This window comes from Acomys russatus, unplaced genomic scaffold (assembly GCF_903995435.1).
Source record: "Acomys russatus unplaced genomic scaffold, mAcoRus1.1, whole genome shotgun sequence".
Classification (NCBI taxonomy): Eukaryota; Metazoa; Chordata; class Mammalia; order Rodentia; family Muridae; genus Acomys; species Acomys russatus.
In genome coordinates, this window is record NW_026131621.1 from 35,372 (window position 1) to 52,459 (window position 17,088).

At 52.1% G+C, this 17,088-nt stretch overlaps 1 protein-coding gene across 1 annotated transcript; it reads left to right on the forward strand.

The window, feature by feature from the left end:
• Positions 1 to 8,966: 8,966 nt before the first annotated feature.
• LOC127186335 (egl nine homolog 1-like) lies at positions 8,967 to 9,992 on the forward strand. Its single transcript, XM_051142752.1, has one exon. It carries the CDS (start codon positions 8,980 to 8,982, stop codon positions 9,841 to 9,843), a length of 864 nt encoding a protein of 287 aa, XP_050998709.1. The 5' UTR covers positions 8,967 to 8,979; the 3' UTR covers positions 9,844 to 9,992.
• Positions 9,993 to 17,088: the final 7,096 nt, after the last annotated feature.

The window sequence follows — 17,088 nt, forward strand, 5'->3', positions numbered from 1 at the left end:
TCCACATGTGGGAATCTCATAATAAAATTCTATTTTGGGGGGGTGGTTCAAGACAGGGTTTCTCTGTGTAGCCTTGGCTGTCCTGGACTCACTTTGTAGACCAGGCTGGCCTCGAACTCACAGCGATCCACCTGCCTCTGCCTCCCGAGTGCTGGGGTTAAAGGCGTGTGCTACCACTGCCCAGCTATAAAACTCTATTTTGATATCTGCTAATCAATTTATTTATTTATTTGGTTTTTCCATGACAGGGTTGCGTGTGTGTGTGTGTGTGTGTGTGTGTGTGTGTGTGTGTGTGTGTGTAGCCCTGACTGTCGTGGAACTCACTCTGCAGAAAACTCAGAGAAACGCCTGCCTCTGCCTCTGGAGGGATTAAAGGTGTGCTCCACCACCTCTCCGCTAATTAAAAACACACACCCAGTTAAATTTGAGTTTTAGATTTACACAGATAGTCTGGGCGATAGCTGGGACACTGAACGCTAGACATTTTTCACTGGTTACCCAGTTTCAAATTTAACAGGATGTCTTGCATTTTACCTGTCCGTTCCACCCACACTATTACACCATTTACAGTTTAGTATGAAAAGTGCCAATTTTGGGCTGGAGAGATGGCTCAGCAGTTAAGAGCACTGTCTGTTTTTCCAAAGGTCCTGAGTTCAATTCCCAGCAACCACATGTTGGCTCATAACCATCTATAATGAGATCTGGTGCCCTCTTCTGGCCTGCAGGTGTACATGCAGGCAGAACACTGTACACATTTAAAAAACAATAATAGGCTATCCTGATCAAGTAAGGTCTTTGATGTTCCTCATCAACACAGAGCAACCCTGGCCTTTATCCACCATCTCACGGCCACCACTCTGTGTCTCATCTCCTAAATCCGGCTCCCTGCATGCTTCCTCATGGGTCGACTGGAACTGACTGCAAATGCTTCCCAGTCTCTGGGTGGCACCAGCTATAGGAAGTGACCTCAGGAACACACCACTAGGGCCCCTCGGTACCATTACCAGGGAGAGCTTGCTGGGAGTAAACAAGCGGCCAAGGGTAATTGGGGAGTGGGGAGCAGAGAGCCGAGAAGGCAGGGAGGGGAAGAAGCTGCCTGAGCCTTTGAGGGTGTCCCCGCAAGACATCAAGGTGGCCATGGGCCACAAGCACTGACAAGGCCCCCTTCCTCTGGAACCCGAGCTGGCACTGACATCATCAGACTGTAGGTGAGACATGGGTGGGGAAGTTCCCACCTGCCATCTCTCTAAAGCACTGGCCTGGATGCTCGGAGTGGTGTCCAGCCCTTGTAGGTCCACCCCCCCCCCCCCGCCTGCCGCCAGCTCTTGTTACCACCATGAAGCCCCTCACTCTCGCAGATGTCAACACCCTCTTCTCTCATTTAGAGGGTACCAGCCATAACAGTAAACTGTATGTTCCTCTAGCCACAAAACCATGATCACACAGTTGTACCTGCTCTGCTGACAAGGAAGGAACTGCGTGTCCCAGATACATACCTCATTCATTCTTGGCTTTGAGCCAGGACCTCATGTATCCCAGACTGGCCTTGCACTCGCTATGTAGCCAAAAACGCCTCGAAGCCTGAATGCTCCTGTCTGCACCTCCTGAGGGTCAGCTACATTGTGTACCACCACAGCTGGCCTTCGGAGGTGTTGGGGCCGGACACTGGACTTCAAGCAGACTAGGCAAGCACTCGGCACTCCGTCCCCTCAGCTACATCCCCTGCCTCTCACAACTTTTAAAATAGTGTATTTTACATTATTTGTTGTGTGTAGGTGGATGGCACAGCACATGTGGAGACCGGATAACAACCTGCTGGAGTCAGTTCTGGGGATCAGAATCAGGTCATCAGGCTTGGTGACAAGTGTCCTTCCATGAGGAGCCATCTTACTGGTCCTCAGTGTGAGCTACTGGACCTGGTATGAACTACTGGGGATTTTGCTGGTTTGTCTTCAGTAACGTTTTCAGCACGTTATGGGACTATAAGCAAAGGCGCGGCAATGAAGTGGCCTGGCCATGACTACAATTTTTATTTGTATCCCGAATTAACAAGTTAAACACGGTCTATGAGAGCAAGCGGGTTGGTGTGGAAGGTAACATCAACCCCTCAACGTGCTTGGTGGAGGGAACAGGAGAGTGGGGACGTGTCAAGTGGCCCCGAGGAAAGCAGCGTCACCACCGCAGCCCTTCGCCCAGCCCTCAATGTATGTAGCACGGTGTCCTCCACTGAACACAGGTCTCTTCACGTCCCAGCTACACAGGCTCCCTGGAAAGCTCCCAGGGTCCACCGGGCTCCACACACCCAGATCTGGGTTTCAAAGGCACGCACCACTGTACTGGCTCTTGCATGGGGGTTTGGCTTGGACTCAGGTCTTCACCTTAGGCTTTGCTCACTAAGCCATCTCCCCAGCTCTGTTTTCTTTGCTGCTGTTTCCAGACAGGCTCTCCTGTCATCCTGGCTGGCCTGTAGCATCGGATGTCTTTGAGGTCACCTTCCTGCCTCTGCTTCTGAGGCTGAGACCATGGGCATGCACCATCCTGCTCAATTCTGACGCCATCTTCTACCCTTTCCCACGTCTTCAAGTTTGGTGCTTTTTAAATAAAAAAGATTATTATTATTATTATTATTATTATTATTATTATTATTATTATTATTATTATTATTATTTTGAGAAAAAGAGTCTCACTATGTAGACTTGGCTGGCCAGGAACTCCCTATGTAGACCAAGTGTATTCGTATAATCCCGGAACTTGGGAGGTAAAGGCAGAAAGATCAGAGGTTCAAGGTTATCCTCAGCTATGTAGTGTGTTTGATTCCAGTCTGTGTACATGAGACTCTGTTTCAAAAAACTAACAAATCACAACACTGAGGTCAGTGAGACGGCTCAGTGGGTCAAGGCTTATGCTGCCAAGCCCGGTCACCTGACGGTGGAAGGAGACGACCAGGAGGCTATTCCCTGGTGGTAGACAAGACCACGGCACATGTGTGCCACTTGTGTCATATGCACAACAATAAATCATGTGTACACACACCGATAAAAATTAATAAAACCCTATAAAAATGAAAAATCAACAAAAAAAGCTGGGAACAGTTGCCTACATCTTTAATCCCAGCACTTGGGGTTAGAGGCGGGCAGATCTCTGTGAGTTCCAGACATGAGTGCCCTACATAGTGTGTTCCAGGACAGCCAGAGCTACACGGTGAAACCATGACTCAAAAGACAAAAACAAACAAAACAGACCTTAAAGTGCACATTATACGTAATGCACATGTATACATATTGGGTGAGGCGTAACAGACTGTGTAACAGTTGTTCTCAGCCTGCCTAATGCTGCGACCCTTTAATATGGTTCCTCATGTTGTGGTGACCCCCAATCACAAAATACTATTATTATTATTCGTTTTTTGAGACAGGGTTTCTCTGTGTAGCCTTGGCTGCCCTGGACTTGCTTTGTAGAGCAGGCTAGCCTTGAAGCACGCACAGAGACCAGTCTGTCTCTGCCTCCTGAGTGCTGGGATTACAGGTGAGGGATACCACGACTGGCTCGCAGGCTTAATTTTGTTGCTACTTTATATCTGTAATTTTGCTGTTCTGAATCTTTTTTTCTTCTGTTATCAATCACAATGTGAATATATGCTATGCGACCTCTGTGAAAGGGGTCACAACCCACAAACTGAGAACCCCCTGCTCTGTGGAGACAAACATTTTAAGGCCCTAGAAGCCGCCAACACTGAACCGCGTTTTGTGATATGCCCAGACGCCTCAATGAAAGGCCTGTGATTAATTAGAAGGGAAATCTTACTCAAGCACAGCTCTCCTGCGAAACAGTCTGTGGCTGTCCTCGAGACACACACTGCCACCTGCTCCAGCCTCCACGGTCACTGGAACACTGCGAGGGGACCTGAGGGCCAGCTAGGCATTCCTCTCCAGCAGACAAGCAGTTAGCAGCAGAGGCGTGTGCTTCCTGTCTCACCTCTCAAAATGCCTCTTTCGGGTGTGAGGCACATGCCTGTCATCCCAGTACCCTGCAGGCTGAGGAAGGAACATCATTACAAGTGTGGAAGCCAAGCTGGGCTTCACCGTGAGATCTTTTCTCAAAACAACCCAGTAAAAGTCCTGGGGCTGGGACTGTCCCTCGGCAGGTCGAATGCTTACCCAGCATGCTTGAAGCTCTGGGTTCCGGTTTCGGTGCCCAACAAGTGAGGCAATGCGCCGCACACGCGCTTAGGAGGGGGACCCAGGAGGCTAAGGTTCAGGAATTTTTAAGTATTTAGCAAATTTGAGGCCAGCCCTGGCTATGCAATGCTGTCTCAAAGGAAAAGAGAAAGAACGAAATTTCTTTTACAAGGCCCAGCAATGGGGTAGTGGATAAAGTCTCTTGCCACCAAACCTGAATTTAAGACTTTCTACATACCCCTGGCTGTCCGGGACTTGCTCTGTGGACGAGGCTGGCCTCAAACTTGCAGAGATCCGCCTGTCTTTGCCTCCTGAGTGTTTGGGGTTAAAGGCCTGCAGTGCTATGCCTGGCAAAATAAATGTTTCCTTTATAAAAAAAAAAAATATGAAACACGAGCTTATTTTTTTCCGCATTTTTTGGCAACTTTAAAAATCCAAAACTGTTAAGGTTTGGACATTGGTACATTTTTTTTCTGGACTTAAAGTCTCATTAAACGAGTTATTTTCACTAGAGACACAGCCTTGGCAGGAAGGAAGCTCACCCTGTGCCTGGCAGATGCCCTTTCATGGACAGCAGGTGCTGCTTCCAGGCACACCCGTGTGTGTGTGTGTGTGTGTGTGTGTGTGTGTGTGTCCCAAAACTAGAGTTAGAAAATGGCTCTGGTTTCCAGCCCCTTTCCCCAGAACTCAGGGCCCACCTTCCTGTTTATCTTGGTGGAACGCCTGTGCTATACTGGCCCTCTGCATCGCAGTCCGAGAAAGTGGTCACATGGGGAAGCTGCAGCTACTTAGTCACAATCCGGCACTGCGCTCCGTGAGTAGGACACACACTATGACAGGGATGCTTAAAGAGTTTTCAGGATTTAGGGCAAATTTAACATTTTAAGAAACTGAACTTCTCTCAAAGGCAAGTCCTTTCATAGGCTTCCTGAAGAGCCTAGGGTAATTTCCTCGTGTGTGTGCGCAGGGTAGAGGGCTGAGGAATGCAGGGCAAGGCAGGAGGAGCCTGAATGAGGCCAGCCTGGGCTACAAAGAGACCCTACACGGTAGGCAGACTCTGTCATCAAGCTGTATTGCCAAATCTCTTTTTATTTATTACTTAAGAGACTTTGAAGCCAAGTGGTGGTGGCGCACGCCTTTAATCTCAGCACTCAGGAGGCAGAGGCTGGCGGATCTCTGAGTTTGAAGCCAGCCTGGTCTACAAAGTGAGTCCAGGACAGCCAGGGCTGTTACAAAGGAAAACCTTGTCTTAAAAAAAAGAAAAGAAGAAGAAGGGGTGTTCACTCAGGTGGCCCATCAGCTGTGGCCCAAGTTGTCACACAGCTGCTGACAAAGGAGCACTTCCTTTAAGTTTCTTCCTTCAGTTTCCATCGGTTGCTCTTGACTGGGCTGGGGTAAGCACTCCCAGAATCTCCCACGGTATTCCTCTCACCTGCTCACCTGGTCTGAGAACACTTCCTGCTTGCTGGCTTGACCATTAAGATGGTTTTATGTTGCCTGCTACCATGGTGACAGAAACCCAGACTCCCCTCCCAGGATGAGGATCAGTGCCTGAACTACCAACTTAGAGTAAGCAGAGAGTCTCCAACTGTGGGCCTTAGGAACTACTCGAAACTTAACTATTAACTGTGTCTGATTTGTGAGTCTATATGCTTAACTGCAGCAGAAAAGTTAACAGGGCTGTCTGTCTTCACAAGGTTGGGATTTCAAGCCAGTGCCACCACACAGAAGCCATGTTTGATTAACTAGATCCGGAACCTGACACCTTTAAGTACAATTTGATACAACAAAAACAAAAACATGAACATGTAGCGATTGAGGTAAACAGCTGGCACAACAGCGAGCTAATGTAAACCAGCGGCTCAGCAGGAAAAGGTATCGGTAGCCATGACTGACAACTGGAGTCTGATCCTAAAAACCCACACGACAGAATGAGAAGTTACTCCTGAAAGTTGTCCCCTGACCTCGAGACATACAGTGTGGATTGCATATGCCCACATACGTACACAAAGTAGACAAATAAACTGTAAATAAAAATTTTAATTGTTGTGCAATGGGGGCATTTGAATACCTATAAGTAAGTATGTGCAGAAGACTCAGGACAAACGCTTCCAGTTTGTTGTAGCCTGCTAAGAACAGTTTCTACCCTTTGTTTTTTTGTTTTTTCAAGACAGGGTTTCTCTGTGTCACCCTGGCTGTCCTGGACTCACTTTGTAGACCAGGCTGGCCTCGAACTCGCAGCGATCCACCTGCCTCTGCCTCCCGAGTGCTGGGATTAAAGGCCACTATGCCCGGCTCTTAGTTCCTACTCTTTTTTTTTTTTTGTTTTTGGTTTTTTTTTTTTTGTTTTTTCAAGACAGGGTTTCTCTGTGTAGCCTTGGCCATCCTGGACTCACTTTGTAGACCAGGCTGGCCTTGAACTCACAGCGATCTGCCTGCCTCTGCCTCCTGAGTGCTGGGATTAAAGGCGTGCGCACCACGCCCGGCTTAGTTCCTACTCTTATGTGCAGTTAAAACAATGCTCACCTACTGCAGCAAAAGCAGACCTAAGAACTCTCTGACTCTACTTGAACCTGCTTACTTTTGGGGGGCAGTTCTTGGGGATCAAGCCCCGGGCCGTGGGCATGTAGCAAGAGGCCAGATGAGCCACACCCCAGCCCTCTTGTGTGTCTATTAATTTATGCATTTCAAAAATATTATACACACCAAGCGGGCATTCTATCACTCAACTACACCCCCAGCTCAAAACGGCCTGAGAACGATGTCACGTAGCCAGGATGGCCTCTGTGCAGGCAGGGATAACCCGTCTCCAACTCCCCGTGTAGCCAAGGATAACCCGTCTCCAACCTGCCCCTGTGCAGGCAAGGATAACCCCTGTCTCCAACTCCCTGTGTAGCCAAGGATAACCACTGTCTCCAACACCTCCCCCCCCCATCGTGCAGCCAAGGATAACCCCTGTCTCTAACTCCCCATGCAGGCAAGGATAACCCCTGTCTCTAACCCCCCATGCAGCCAAGGATAACCTCTGTCCCCAACTCCCCCCCCCCCCAAGTGCTGTCATTACAGGTTTGTGCCACCATGTCCATCTTAAAAATATTCTTAAGGTTTGTGTTTCTAAGTCATGAAATGTCTCCTTTACATTTCTAAGCATTTCTGAGTTGCTTTGCTTGGGATTTTATTCAAAGGGCAAAGGGAACCAATTCCTGTCTCTGTGTTGCCCTGGCATCCAAACAGCCATTTCAAACTCTCGCTTGTCGGTTGTCTCAATGGCTACACTCAATTATGTACACGATGTCAGATGCTTGCGCCTTGGGAGTCCTGCTGTTTCGGCGACAGGTTGACCGTGTTGTCTGTTCTCTGTTCCTCTGGCGGCTGACCGGAACTCACCACATAGATCTCCAGTGCTCCAAGTATAGGTGTCCCAAGTATAAGGGCCCCAGCTCTACTCATTGCTTTTTTAAAATAATATTTACTTTTATTTTATGTGCATTAGTATTTAGCCTGCATGTATGTCTGTGAGGGTGTGAGGTCTTGGAGTTACAGAGAGTTGTGACCTGCCATGTGGTTGCTGGGAATCGAACTCGGGTCCTCTGGAAGAGCAGACAGGACGCTTAACCACTGAGCCTTCTCTCCAGCCTCCTAGTGCTGGCCATAAAGGTGTTTGCCACCATGCCAGGCTCTGTGAGGTTTTAAGGTTTCATAAAAGCATACACAAACAGGTGTGCTTATTTCAACCCCCAACACTGTAAACAAACAAAATTAATATAAGTGGCAAAGGGGGCTCACCCTAATCATCTCACTGAGGACCACAGGACTGCATTTCAGGACAACAAAGAAAGCCCATATTAATCCTCGTAAATTTGCAGATACTATTGCAGATTCTAATGCTAGACCCTTAACACCCCGTACAGAGTCGTGCACGTAACACGCTCTTGGGAGCTTCAGGCCTGAACACGGATCTGGAAGTGAGCCCTGATTAACTTACTTAACCTGGGAGGTCTCGAACTGGAACCGAGAGAAACCTCAAGAGTTTAAGGACGTCAGAAAACCAAAACCAAACCAAACAAAGCAAAGCCAGAACCGGGCCACGGGATTTCAGTCGTAGTCTGTCCCCGATCGGGCTGCCTGGGGGGCCTTTGTTGTGCCCTCCGCGGCCTCCGGGGAGCAGGAGCAGCAGCACACCGGGAGCGCGCGGCGGCCGGCTCGGAGTTCCGAGCAGCCCAGCCGGCCGCCTGAGCTTCCGTTTCCTCCTCTGGAAGACCGAGGTGGCCAAGGCGGCGGCGGCGGCGGCGGCGGCGGCGGCGGCGTAGAAGCCCAGGAGCGCTGCCCGCTGGCCCCGCCAGGCAGGTGGAGCCGCGCGCGCGCGCGCGCAGGCAGGCAGGGAGGCAGGCCGGCCGGCGACGCGCGCCCCGGGCGGAGCCGCGAGGCGGAGGGGAGGGCGGAGGAAGAGGCGCGCCCGCCCGCGAGGCCCGGCCCGCAGCGTGCGCGCGGCCCCCGCCCTCTCCGCCCGCGCGCCGGGTCGCCGGGGCCGTGGTGTACGTGCAGCGCGCGCGGAGCGAGTGGCGCCCGCAGGCCCGCGCCCTGCCCGCCCCGACGCAGCCGGCTGGGCCCGCCCGCCCAGGGCGCCGTGCGCCGCGCAGGCCGCGCTCTCTCCGGCGCGATGCGGCGCTAGGCGGCCCGGGGCGAGGCAGGCGAGGCCAGGGCGCGCGCGGCCTCCCGCAGCGGGCGGCGGCCCCGGGCGGGCGCCCCGACGGCCCCGCCGCCGCCCCGCGCCCGGCCCGCGGCCCGCCCTGCCGCGGCCATGGCCAGTGACAGCGGCGGGCCCGGCGCGCTGAGCGCCAGCGAGCGCGACCGGCAGTACTGCGAGCTGTGCGGGAAGATGGAGAACCTGCTGCGCTGCGGACGCTGCCGCAGCTCCTTCTACTGCTGCAAGGAACACCAGCGCCAGGACTGGAAGAAGCACAAGCTGGTGTGCCAGGGCGGCGAGGCCCCCCGCGCGCAGCCCGCGCCGGCGCAGCCCCGCGTCGCGCCCCCGCCCGCTGGGGCCCCCGGAGCCGCGCGCGCCGGCAGGGCGGCCCGGCGCGAGGACAGCGCGGCGGCCTCGCGCGTACCGGGCCCGGAGGACGCGGCGCAGGCCCGGAGCGGCCCCGGCCCGGCTGAGCCCGGCTCCGAGGATCCTCCTCCGGCTAGTCGGTCTCCGGGCCCGGAGCGCGCTAGCCTGTGCCCAGCGGGCGGCGGCCCCGGGGAGGCGCTGAGTCCCAGCGGTGGGCTGCGGCCCAACGGGCAGACCAAGCCGCTGCCCGCGCTGAAGCTGGCGCTGGAGTACATCGTGCCGTGCATGAACAAGCACGGCATCTGCGTGGTGGACGACTTCCTGGGCAGGGAGACCGGGCAGCAGATCGGCGACGAGGTGCGCGCCCTGCACGACACCGGCAAGTTCACGGACGGGCAGCTGGTCAGCCAGAAGAGTGACTCTTCCAAGGACATCCGGGGGGACCAGATCACCTGGATCGAGGGCAAGGAGCCCGGCTGCGAGACCATCGGCCTGCTCATGAGCAGCATGGACGACTTGATCCGCCACTGCAGCGGGAAGCTGGGCAACTACAGGATAAACGGCCGAACGAAAGTAAGTGGCTGGGGCTCGCGTCCGAAGGAGGGTCTGTGAGGACCGCCCCCGCCCCCGCAGACCTGGGGCCGGCGCTCTGCTTCAGCGTGGCTCCTTTTGTCCCTGTAGTAGCCACGGTGTGGACCCTGCCGGAGCCCTGGTCACGCATGGGGGAGGCGTTAGGGTACCGGCCACCTCGGGTCTGGGTGGTGGATCTCAGATCGCCTGTGTGCCTGAGCTAGTTGAAAGCCCCGCGGTTTTCAGCGCGCACCCGGCTCTGATTGAAAGCCAGACACTATGTGTTTAGCTGGAGAGTCTGTCAGCTGCCCCCAGAAAGGTCCATTTAAAAGCCTGTGGTCGGAAGACTCCCTGTATTCAGGAAAAGCTTGGCGGCCTGCTCCCCTCCCCCTTGGAGCTTTATCTCGCTGGCTGTCCCCACTGTTTTGAAACCCACTACCAAACCGGGAAAGAAGTGTTTCCGGTCCCAGGGCTCGTGGTAGGTGGGTTAAGCTCAGAGCCCAGGTTTCCGCTACTCGCTTTGTTAATGTGATTCTTCTCTTGAAAATGACCTGTTTTAGTGGCTTCCTGGGTTGTGTGTATGTGTTGGTTTTTTGTTTTTTTTTTTGTTTTTGTTTGTGTGTGTGTGTGTGTGTGTATTTTGGCCTTTTTTCCCCCCCTTAAAAACAACAAACCGACAGGGAATTGAAAGTCGGAGGGCTCCTTTTAGCTTTAAGTTTGGTGGGATTTTCTTTTTTTTTTTTCTTTTTTTAAAAATTTTATTAATTTATTCATATTACATCTCGATTGTTAGCCCTTCCCCTGTTTCCTCCCATTCTTCCCTCCCTCCCATTTCTCTCCTTCTCCCCTCCCCTATGTCTGTGACTGAAGGAGACCTCCTCCCCCTATATATGCTCTTAGAATATCAAGTCTCTTCTTGGTAACTTGCTATCCTTCCTCTGAGTGCCACCATCCAGGGGACATAGTCCTCTTTTCTCTTACTGTGGCAGTTCCAGTGTGCTCCTCCCTCCCTCCTGTGGCAGGCAGGAGCTCTTCTCCACTTTCCTTAACAGATCTGAATCTTTTCTTTGTACTCAGCCCCCCAGGGCCAGCCAGATTCTCCCAGCCCCACCGCCCCCCCAAGTCAGTCTGAGTTTGGAGAGGTGTTTTGTTTGGAAACCCTAACACACAGGTTTGTACACACGGGCTCTTCCCGACAGTTATTGGTGGTGTAGGTTTTGAACTGTGTTGACAGCCGCATGGGACTGTCAGGCTGAGAATGCTTGAGAGGAAAAAAAAAAATACAGTGAATACAAGCAGAAGGCTGATTTACTGCCCGGTCAGTACTGGGTGGGGGCACCTGCCTTGATAGCAGGTGAGATTAAGAAATGGTTGCTTATATGAAGCTTCCTGGTGGTGCGTAGCTCAGCTGGTAGCGAGCTTGCCCGGCATGCGCGAAGCCCAGGGTTTGCTCCCCAACGACATGTAGACCATGCCTGGAGTTCTGTGACCCCAGTTCTCTGGAGTTGAAAAGGGACAAGAGACATTTAAGATCCCTCTGCCACACCTCCAGTGTGAGGCCAGCAGGGTCTATGTGAGATCCTGTCCCCAAAAGCACAATAAAGTGTGGGGATTTTTCACATCAACAAGAAAGGCTGTGCTGGCTCACATCTGAATGCCACCATTGGCTCCAACAGGGGCTGCTATTAGGGAGCAGCTCAGAGTAGGGGTGCAGAGAGGGTAGTCTCCTCATTCTGTGTGGATCTCCTTAGGTGAGGCAACAGTGAGCCGTGTCCCTCCTGCCTCTTGTTCTTAGGAGAGAGGGCAGCGGCTCTCCTGGGAAGCTGTTGGGAAATAGACTCCCTGTTTCCTCATGGGCTGAGGTGGCTGAAGTGAGCAGTGCCTGGAGGTCTGCGGAACTGGCCCAGCAGCAGGGAGAATGGTTTACACTCTGGATCTGAGCTCACACTTTGATTCACTTCAGGGACATGGTCTCAGGGTCTGTGAACCATTGTAAGGACGTGTGTGTGTGTGTGTGTGTGTGTGTGTGTGTGTGTGTGTGTGTACAGCTTTCAGGATTTGATTCTCCTACAAAGCAGGTCCCCAACTTACATCATTATACTTGGCACAAAGTACCTTTACCTGCTGAGCTGTCCCTCACGCCAGCTTCTCACTGAACTTTTTTTTTTTTTTTTTTTGGTTTTTTGAGACAGGGTTTCTCCGTGTAGCCTTGGCCATCCTGGACTCACTTTGTAGACCAGGCTGGCCTCGAACTCACAGCGATCCGCCTGCCTCTGCCTCCCGAGTGCTGGGTGACTAAAAAAAAAAAAATCGGGTAATCATGTTTGAACATATAATTTAAGTCTTTCTTTTTTCTTTTCCTTTGGTTTTTAGAGACAGGATTTCTCGGTGTAGCCCTGGCTGTCCTGAACACGCTTTGTAGACCAGGCTGGCCTCGAACTCACAGCGATCCGCCTGCCTCTGCCTCCCTGAGCATTGGGATTAGAATCCTGTGCGACCACGCCCGGCCAAGTATTTTTTAAAAAGAAGGAAATAATGCTTTTGGGCACTAAGACCAATCACACACTCCTCCCAGTTGTATGGTCAAGCACACTGCCGTGGGGACCGCAGTGCTGGACAGTGGGTCATGTCCCTGAGATACATCTGGGGTAAGGGTTAGTTCACACTAGGCCAGTGCCCGCTGCTGAGGTCGACCTGGGTCAGACTTCAGACTCAAGCTGGACTTGAAGCCATTATTTTCTCACTAAGTGCATGGCTGGAATCTACTTTTTTTTTCCTTCTTCTTCTTCTTCTTTTTTTTTTTTTCCTTTTCCTTTGGTTTTTTGAGACAGGGTTTCTCTGTGTAGCCCTGGCTGTCCTGGACTCGCTTTGTAGACCAGGCTGGCCTCGAACTCGCAGTGATCTGCCTGCTTCTGCCTCCCAAGTGCTCAGATTAAAAGTGTGCACCAGCACACCCGGCTGGAACTCTAGTTTTGATGACATTGCTGTTGATGGTGAGGGAGTGTGTTATGGCACTCTGGATCTGGCAATGCAACCTTTTTGACTGTACAGTGTACTTAAAATAGCTATGTGTTTAGCCACTAAGGTGAACTTTGTTTTTTGTTTGTTTTTGTTTTGTTTTCCGAGACAGGGTTTCTCTGTGTAGCCTTGGCTGTCCTGGACTCGCTTTGTAGACCAGGCTGGCCTCGAACTCACAGTGATCCACCTGCCTCTGCCTCCCAAGTGCTGGGATTAAAGGTGTGCGCCACCACGCCCGGCTGGTGTGCTTTGAAGTCTCTCTCTCAGGGGTTGTCAGAATGTGGCTGTTGTGTTTGATGTCTTCGGGAGTGTTATCTTTGTCTTGCTGCGTGAGAGACGATTTTCTCACTTCAGATTGTGAAGTAGCAGCAGGTTGTCAATGTCTGGTCCCCACCTCTAGGTTAGAAGAGCAAAGCAGAGGGATGCAGGCCTCTCAGTGGTAGTCCTGTAAGGCATCAAGGTTATTTTTTATTTTGTTTTGTTTTTTGGGTTTTTGTTTTTGTTTTTTTCAAAACAGGATTTCTCTGTGTAGCCCTGGCTGTCCTGGACTCCTTTTATAGACCAGGTTGGCCTGGAACCCACAGAGATCCACCTACCTCTGCCTCCCAAGTGATTAAGGGTGTGCAGCACCATGCCCAGCTGTTATTTTTTTTTAATATTTTATGTGTATGCGTGTTTTGCCCGCATGTATGTATGCCTGTGCACCACATATGTACAGTGCCCAATGGAGGCCAGAAAAGGACATTGGATCCCTTGAGACTGGAATTACAGACTGTTAGTCACCACCATGTCGGTGCTGGGAATTGAACCTGGGACCTCTAGAAGAGCAGCCAGTGTTCTGAACTGCTAAGCCATCTCTCCAACCTCCAGCTAGCAGGATTTAAGTCAGGTCTTACAGCCAAGCTCCAAGGCCTCTGTCACTTGTGTCACCTCCTACGTGTGTGTCAGGACTTGGACATCAAGTTGTGAGACTTGCCAAGTTGACTCCCGGGTGTCTGCCTCAGACGCGTGCATCTGGCCGCTGCGAATCCACCCACTGGAAAGAGGAACCCCTACGGGAGGATGAAGTAACGCAGGAGAGAACCGGAAATGTGATCATTGCCACGGATGTGACCAGGCCCGCTGTCCACACGTGGCTGTTGCCACGGTTGTGACCAGGCCCGCTGTCCACACGTGGCTATTGCCACGGTTGTGACCAGGCCTGCTGGCCACACGTGGCTGTTGGCACGGTTGTGACCAGGCCCGCTGGCCACACACTCTGAGAGCCTTACCCTTTTCTTGCCCTTAAGCTCCCCTTTAACCTCTTACTTTTTCTCACATCCTTCCTTCCATCAGGAAGGCTCAGGGTGACGTCAGCAGCAGGGAGCCAGTCTTCCCCTTGTACAGAGCAATGTCATCAGCCACAGGCGCTTTTCCTGGGTAGGGAGAAGTGGTGCAGAGGGTTAGGACCTGGGGCTGGGGAGGATAGGCACTGTGTTTGTCTGCTGCCGTTTCTTTTCTGAAGGAGAATGTTTATTGGGAGAGATTATTGCAACAGCAGGTGTGGTGGCCTCCCAGGTCTTTCATTTGGGAGGCAGAGGCAGGTGGATCTCTTGTGAGCTCAAGCCCCTCCCCCAGGGTTTCATAGTGAGCACTTGTCTCACAGGCTGCGACAGGAGTATAGTGGGGCCCAGTCTGCAGCAGCCTGGGTTGCACAGAAGCACCCGTGTCAAAAAAACACAAAGCAAACCACCGAAAAATGAATGACTAGAAACCAGTGCACTGTTTTTTGTTTTTGTCTTTGTTTTTATTTAATTTCAAGTCTCATATGTTCATTTAAGATTGAGTGTAAAAGTGGGCGTTGTGCCTTTAATCCCAGTACTCGGGAGGCAGAGGCAGGTGGATCACTGAGTTCAAGGCCAGCCTGGTCTACAAAGCGAGTCCAGGACAGCCAAGGCTACACAGAGAAACCCTGTCTCGAAAAACAAACAAACAAAAAAATGAGTGAGTGGAGCCGCTGCCTGGCCTGTGTAGACACCAGATTCAACCCCAGTGCAGGAAGGAGAGAGAAAGAGTGAGTAATAGGGTGACAGGGGTGGGGGTGGGGCAAGCACCTTACACTACTCAGACTTTTCTGTGCTGCATTTAATTAGTCAGCTCTGAGAGGCTCTGGGAGTAAAGAATGGGACGAGGCTGGTCCTGCCGCATTGCTTAGGCTGCCACAGAGAGAGGGTGGCAATCCTCTTAGATGATTAAACCCTGCAGGGGGAAGCAGGTGCAGTCCTGGGTGGGCTCAGGGCAAAGCCTCCAGACCTGTGAGCAGGAGCTGTCAGCCTAAAGAGAGGAGCTAGGCAGAGAGCTTCCTTCCCTCTGTTTCCTCCTGCAACTGTGGCTCGCAACCTTCCTAACGCTTTAATACAGTTCCTCACCTTGTGGTGAGCCTCAACCATAAAATTGCTTTGTTGCTACTTCATAACTAACTCAGCTACTGTTATGAATCGAATTGTAATATGCAGGTTACCGGATATGAGGCCCCAAAGGGGTTAAAAACCACCGTCTGGGAACATCGGATGAAGAGGTGAGAGCAGCTTGCTGGAGGAGTTAAGTCAGCTGTCCTGTGTGCAGAAGGGCCGGAGGGCTTTGGACCAGCTGATTCTGGCAGCTGAGGTGCTGGGTGCAGTGGCGCTCGCCTTTAATCCCAGCACTCGGGAAGCAGAGGCAGGTGGATCTCTGTGGGTCCGAGGCCAGCCTGGTCTACATAGGGAGAGTTCCTGGCCAGCCAGGACCCTGTCTCCTTTAGGGTGACAGAGGAGGCAAGGAAGGCATTCTAAACAGGACGGTGGGGCGAGTGCCCGTGCTGTCTGGGTTGGATGAGGTTTGTGGTTGTGCCTTAGGGCTGGTGGCTCAGGGTCTTGGAGCCTCACTTTGTATTCACAGTTCTACCCACCCACGTCTCAGGCTTGCTGTGAGGCTTCTGTGTAGCCTGCACACACTCACGTCGTGTATGTGTGTGTGTGTCACACACATAGGCGCTTGTACTGGAAAGCAGTAGGCGGAACCTCTTATTAGCTGTTACTCTTCCCTTGTTAAAAAATAATAGCGTTTTTCTGAGTCTTTTTCTTAGTTTGAGAGAAAGCCTCACTGTGGAGCCCCGGCTGGCCTGGAACTTGCTGTGTAGACCAGGCTAGGCTCGAACTCAGATCTAGCCCTGAGCCTTTCTTTAAGAGATTACTGTTTTCCCTGTCTTTTTACTTCTTGTAAGCTGGAAAAAAAGGCTTAAGTGTTTTAGGTTTTTTAGGTTTTTGTTTGTTTTTACCTAACCACCACTCTCCTGGCATATGCATACATGCACACAGGAACCTCTGTATGAGCGTGCATAGGTGTGCATACAGGCCCACAAACGTTTTTCCCTCCCAAACAGAAAGTGAGTTCTGGAGAAGTTAAGTGACTTTTTCCAATGATGGACTTTGGAGCTGTTGGTGATGGCCTGCAGAAGCAGGTTCAGGCCTCTCTCCTTCTGTGCACAGTGTGCCCTTTCCTACACAGTGGGGGGGGGGCTTCTGTGCACAGTGTGCCCTTTCCTACAGAGTGGGTGGGGGGGGGGGCCTACAGAATGGGGGGGGGCCAGTACTGAACACGTGTGACTCTTTGCTCTTTCCAGATACCTGGGCTAGTCTGACTCTCTGGCTGTCTGTCGTGCGGCTGTTAGAGCTGTGACACCTGAAGCAGGCCCCCCACCCTTGCTCCTCAGTGGGACCTCTCTTCCCTCCCTCCTCTCCCACCTCAGGCTTGGCATCCTGTGCTTTCCGGTGTCTTTGTGTTGATATTATCAGCGTGGTTGTTTTATTTAATTTTTCACTTTCGAACTTTCATTCTCACAGATTCTTAGAAACCTTTCCTGGGCAGGGCACTTCCTGCTCTTCTGAGCTTCCCTGTGAATGCCAGAGAGCACGCCATACCGAGACAGGGCTTTGTGTAGCCAAGGTGCGCCTCAGACTTGCTTAGCAGCCCAGGCTGGCTTTGAACTCTGGAGTTGCTGGCATTGTAGTCGTGCACCACCAGGCATGGCTCTCAGAAAGGTTTCATGGCTGCATTGTGCCGCTGGGTGTGGTCTCATCTTTCCTACAAGGTCCCCGGTCCACCACTGGTGTCACCTGTGGCTGCACAGGGATGGTCTTTGGTCATTTACTTCCAGCCACCCAGTTCTTGTTGCTGAGCCCACCAAAGACTACCAAACGGACACCCTAAAGCTGACAGGAGTCTTTTTTAAAAAGATGTGTTTATTATGTA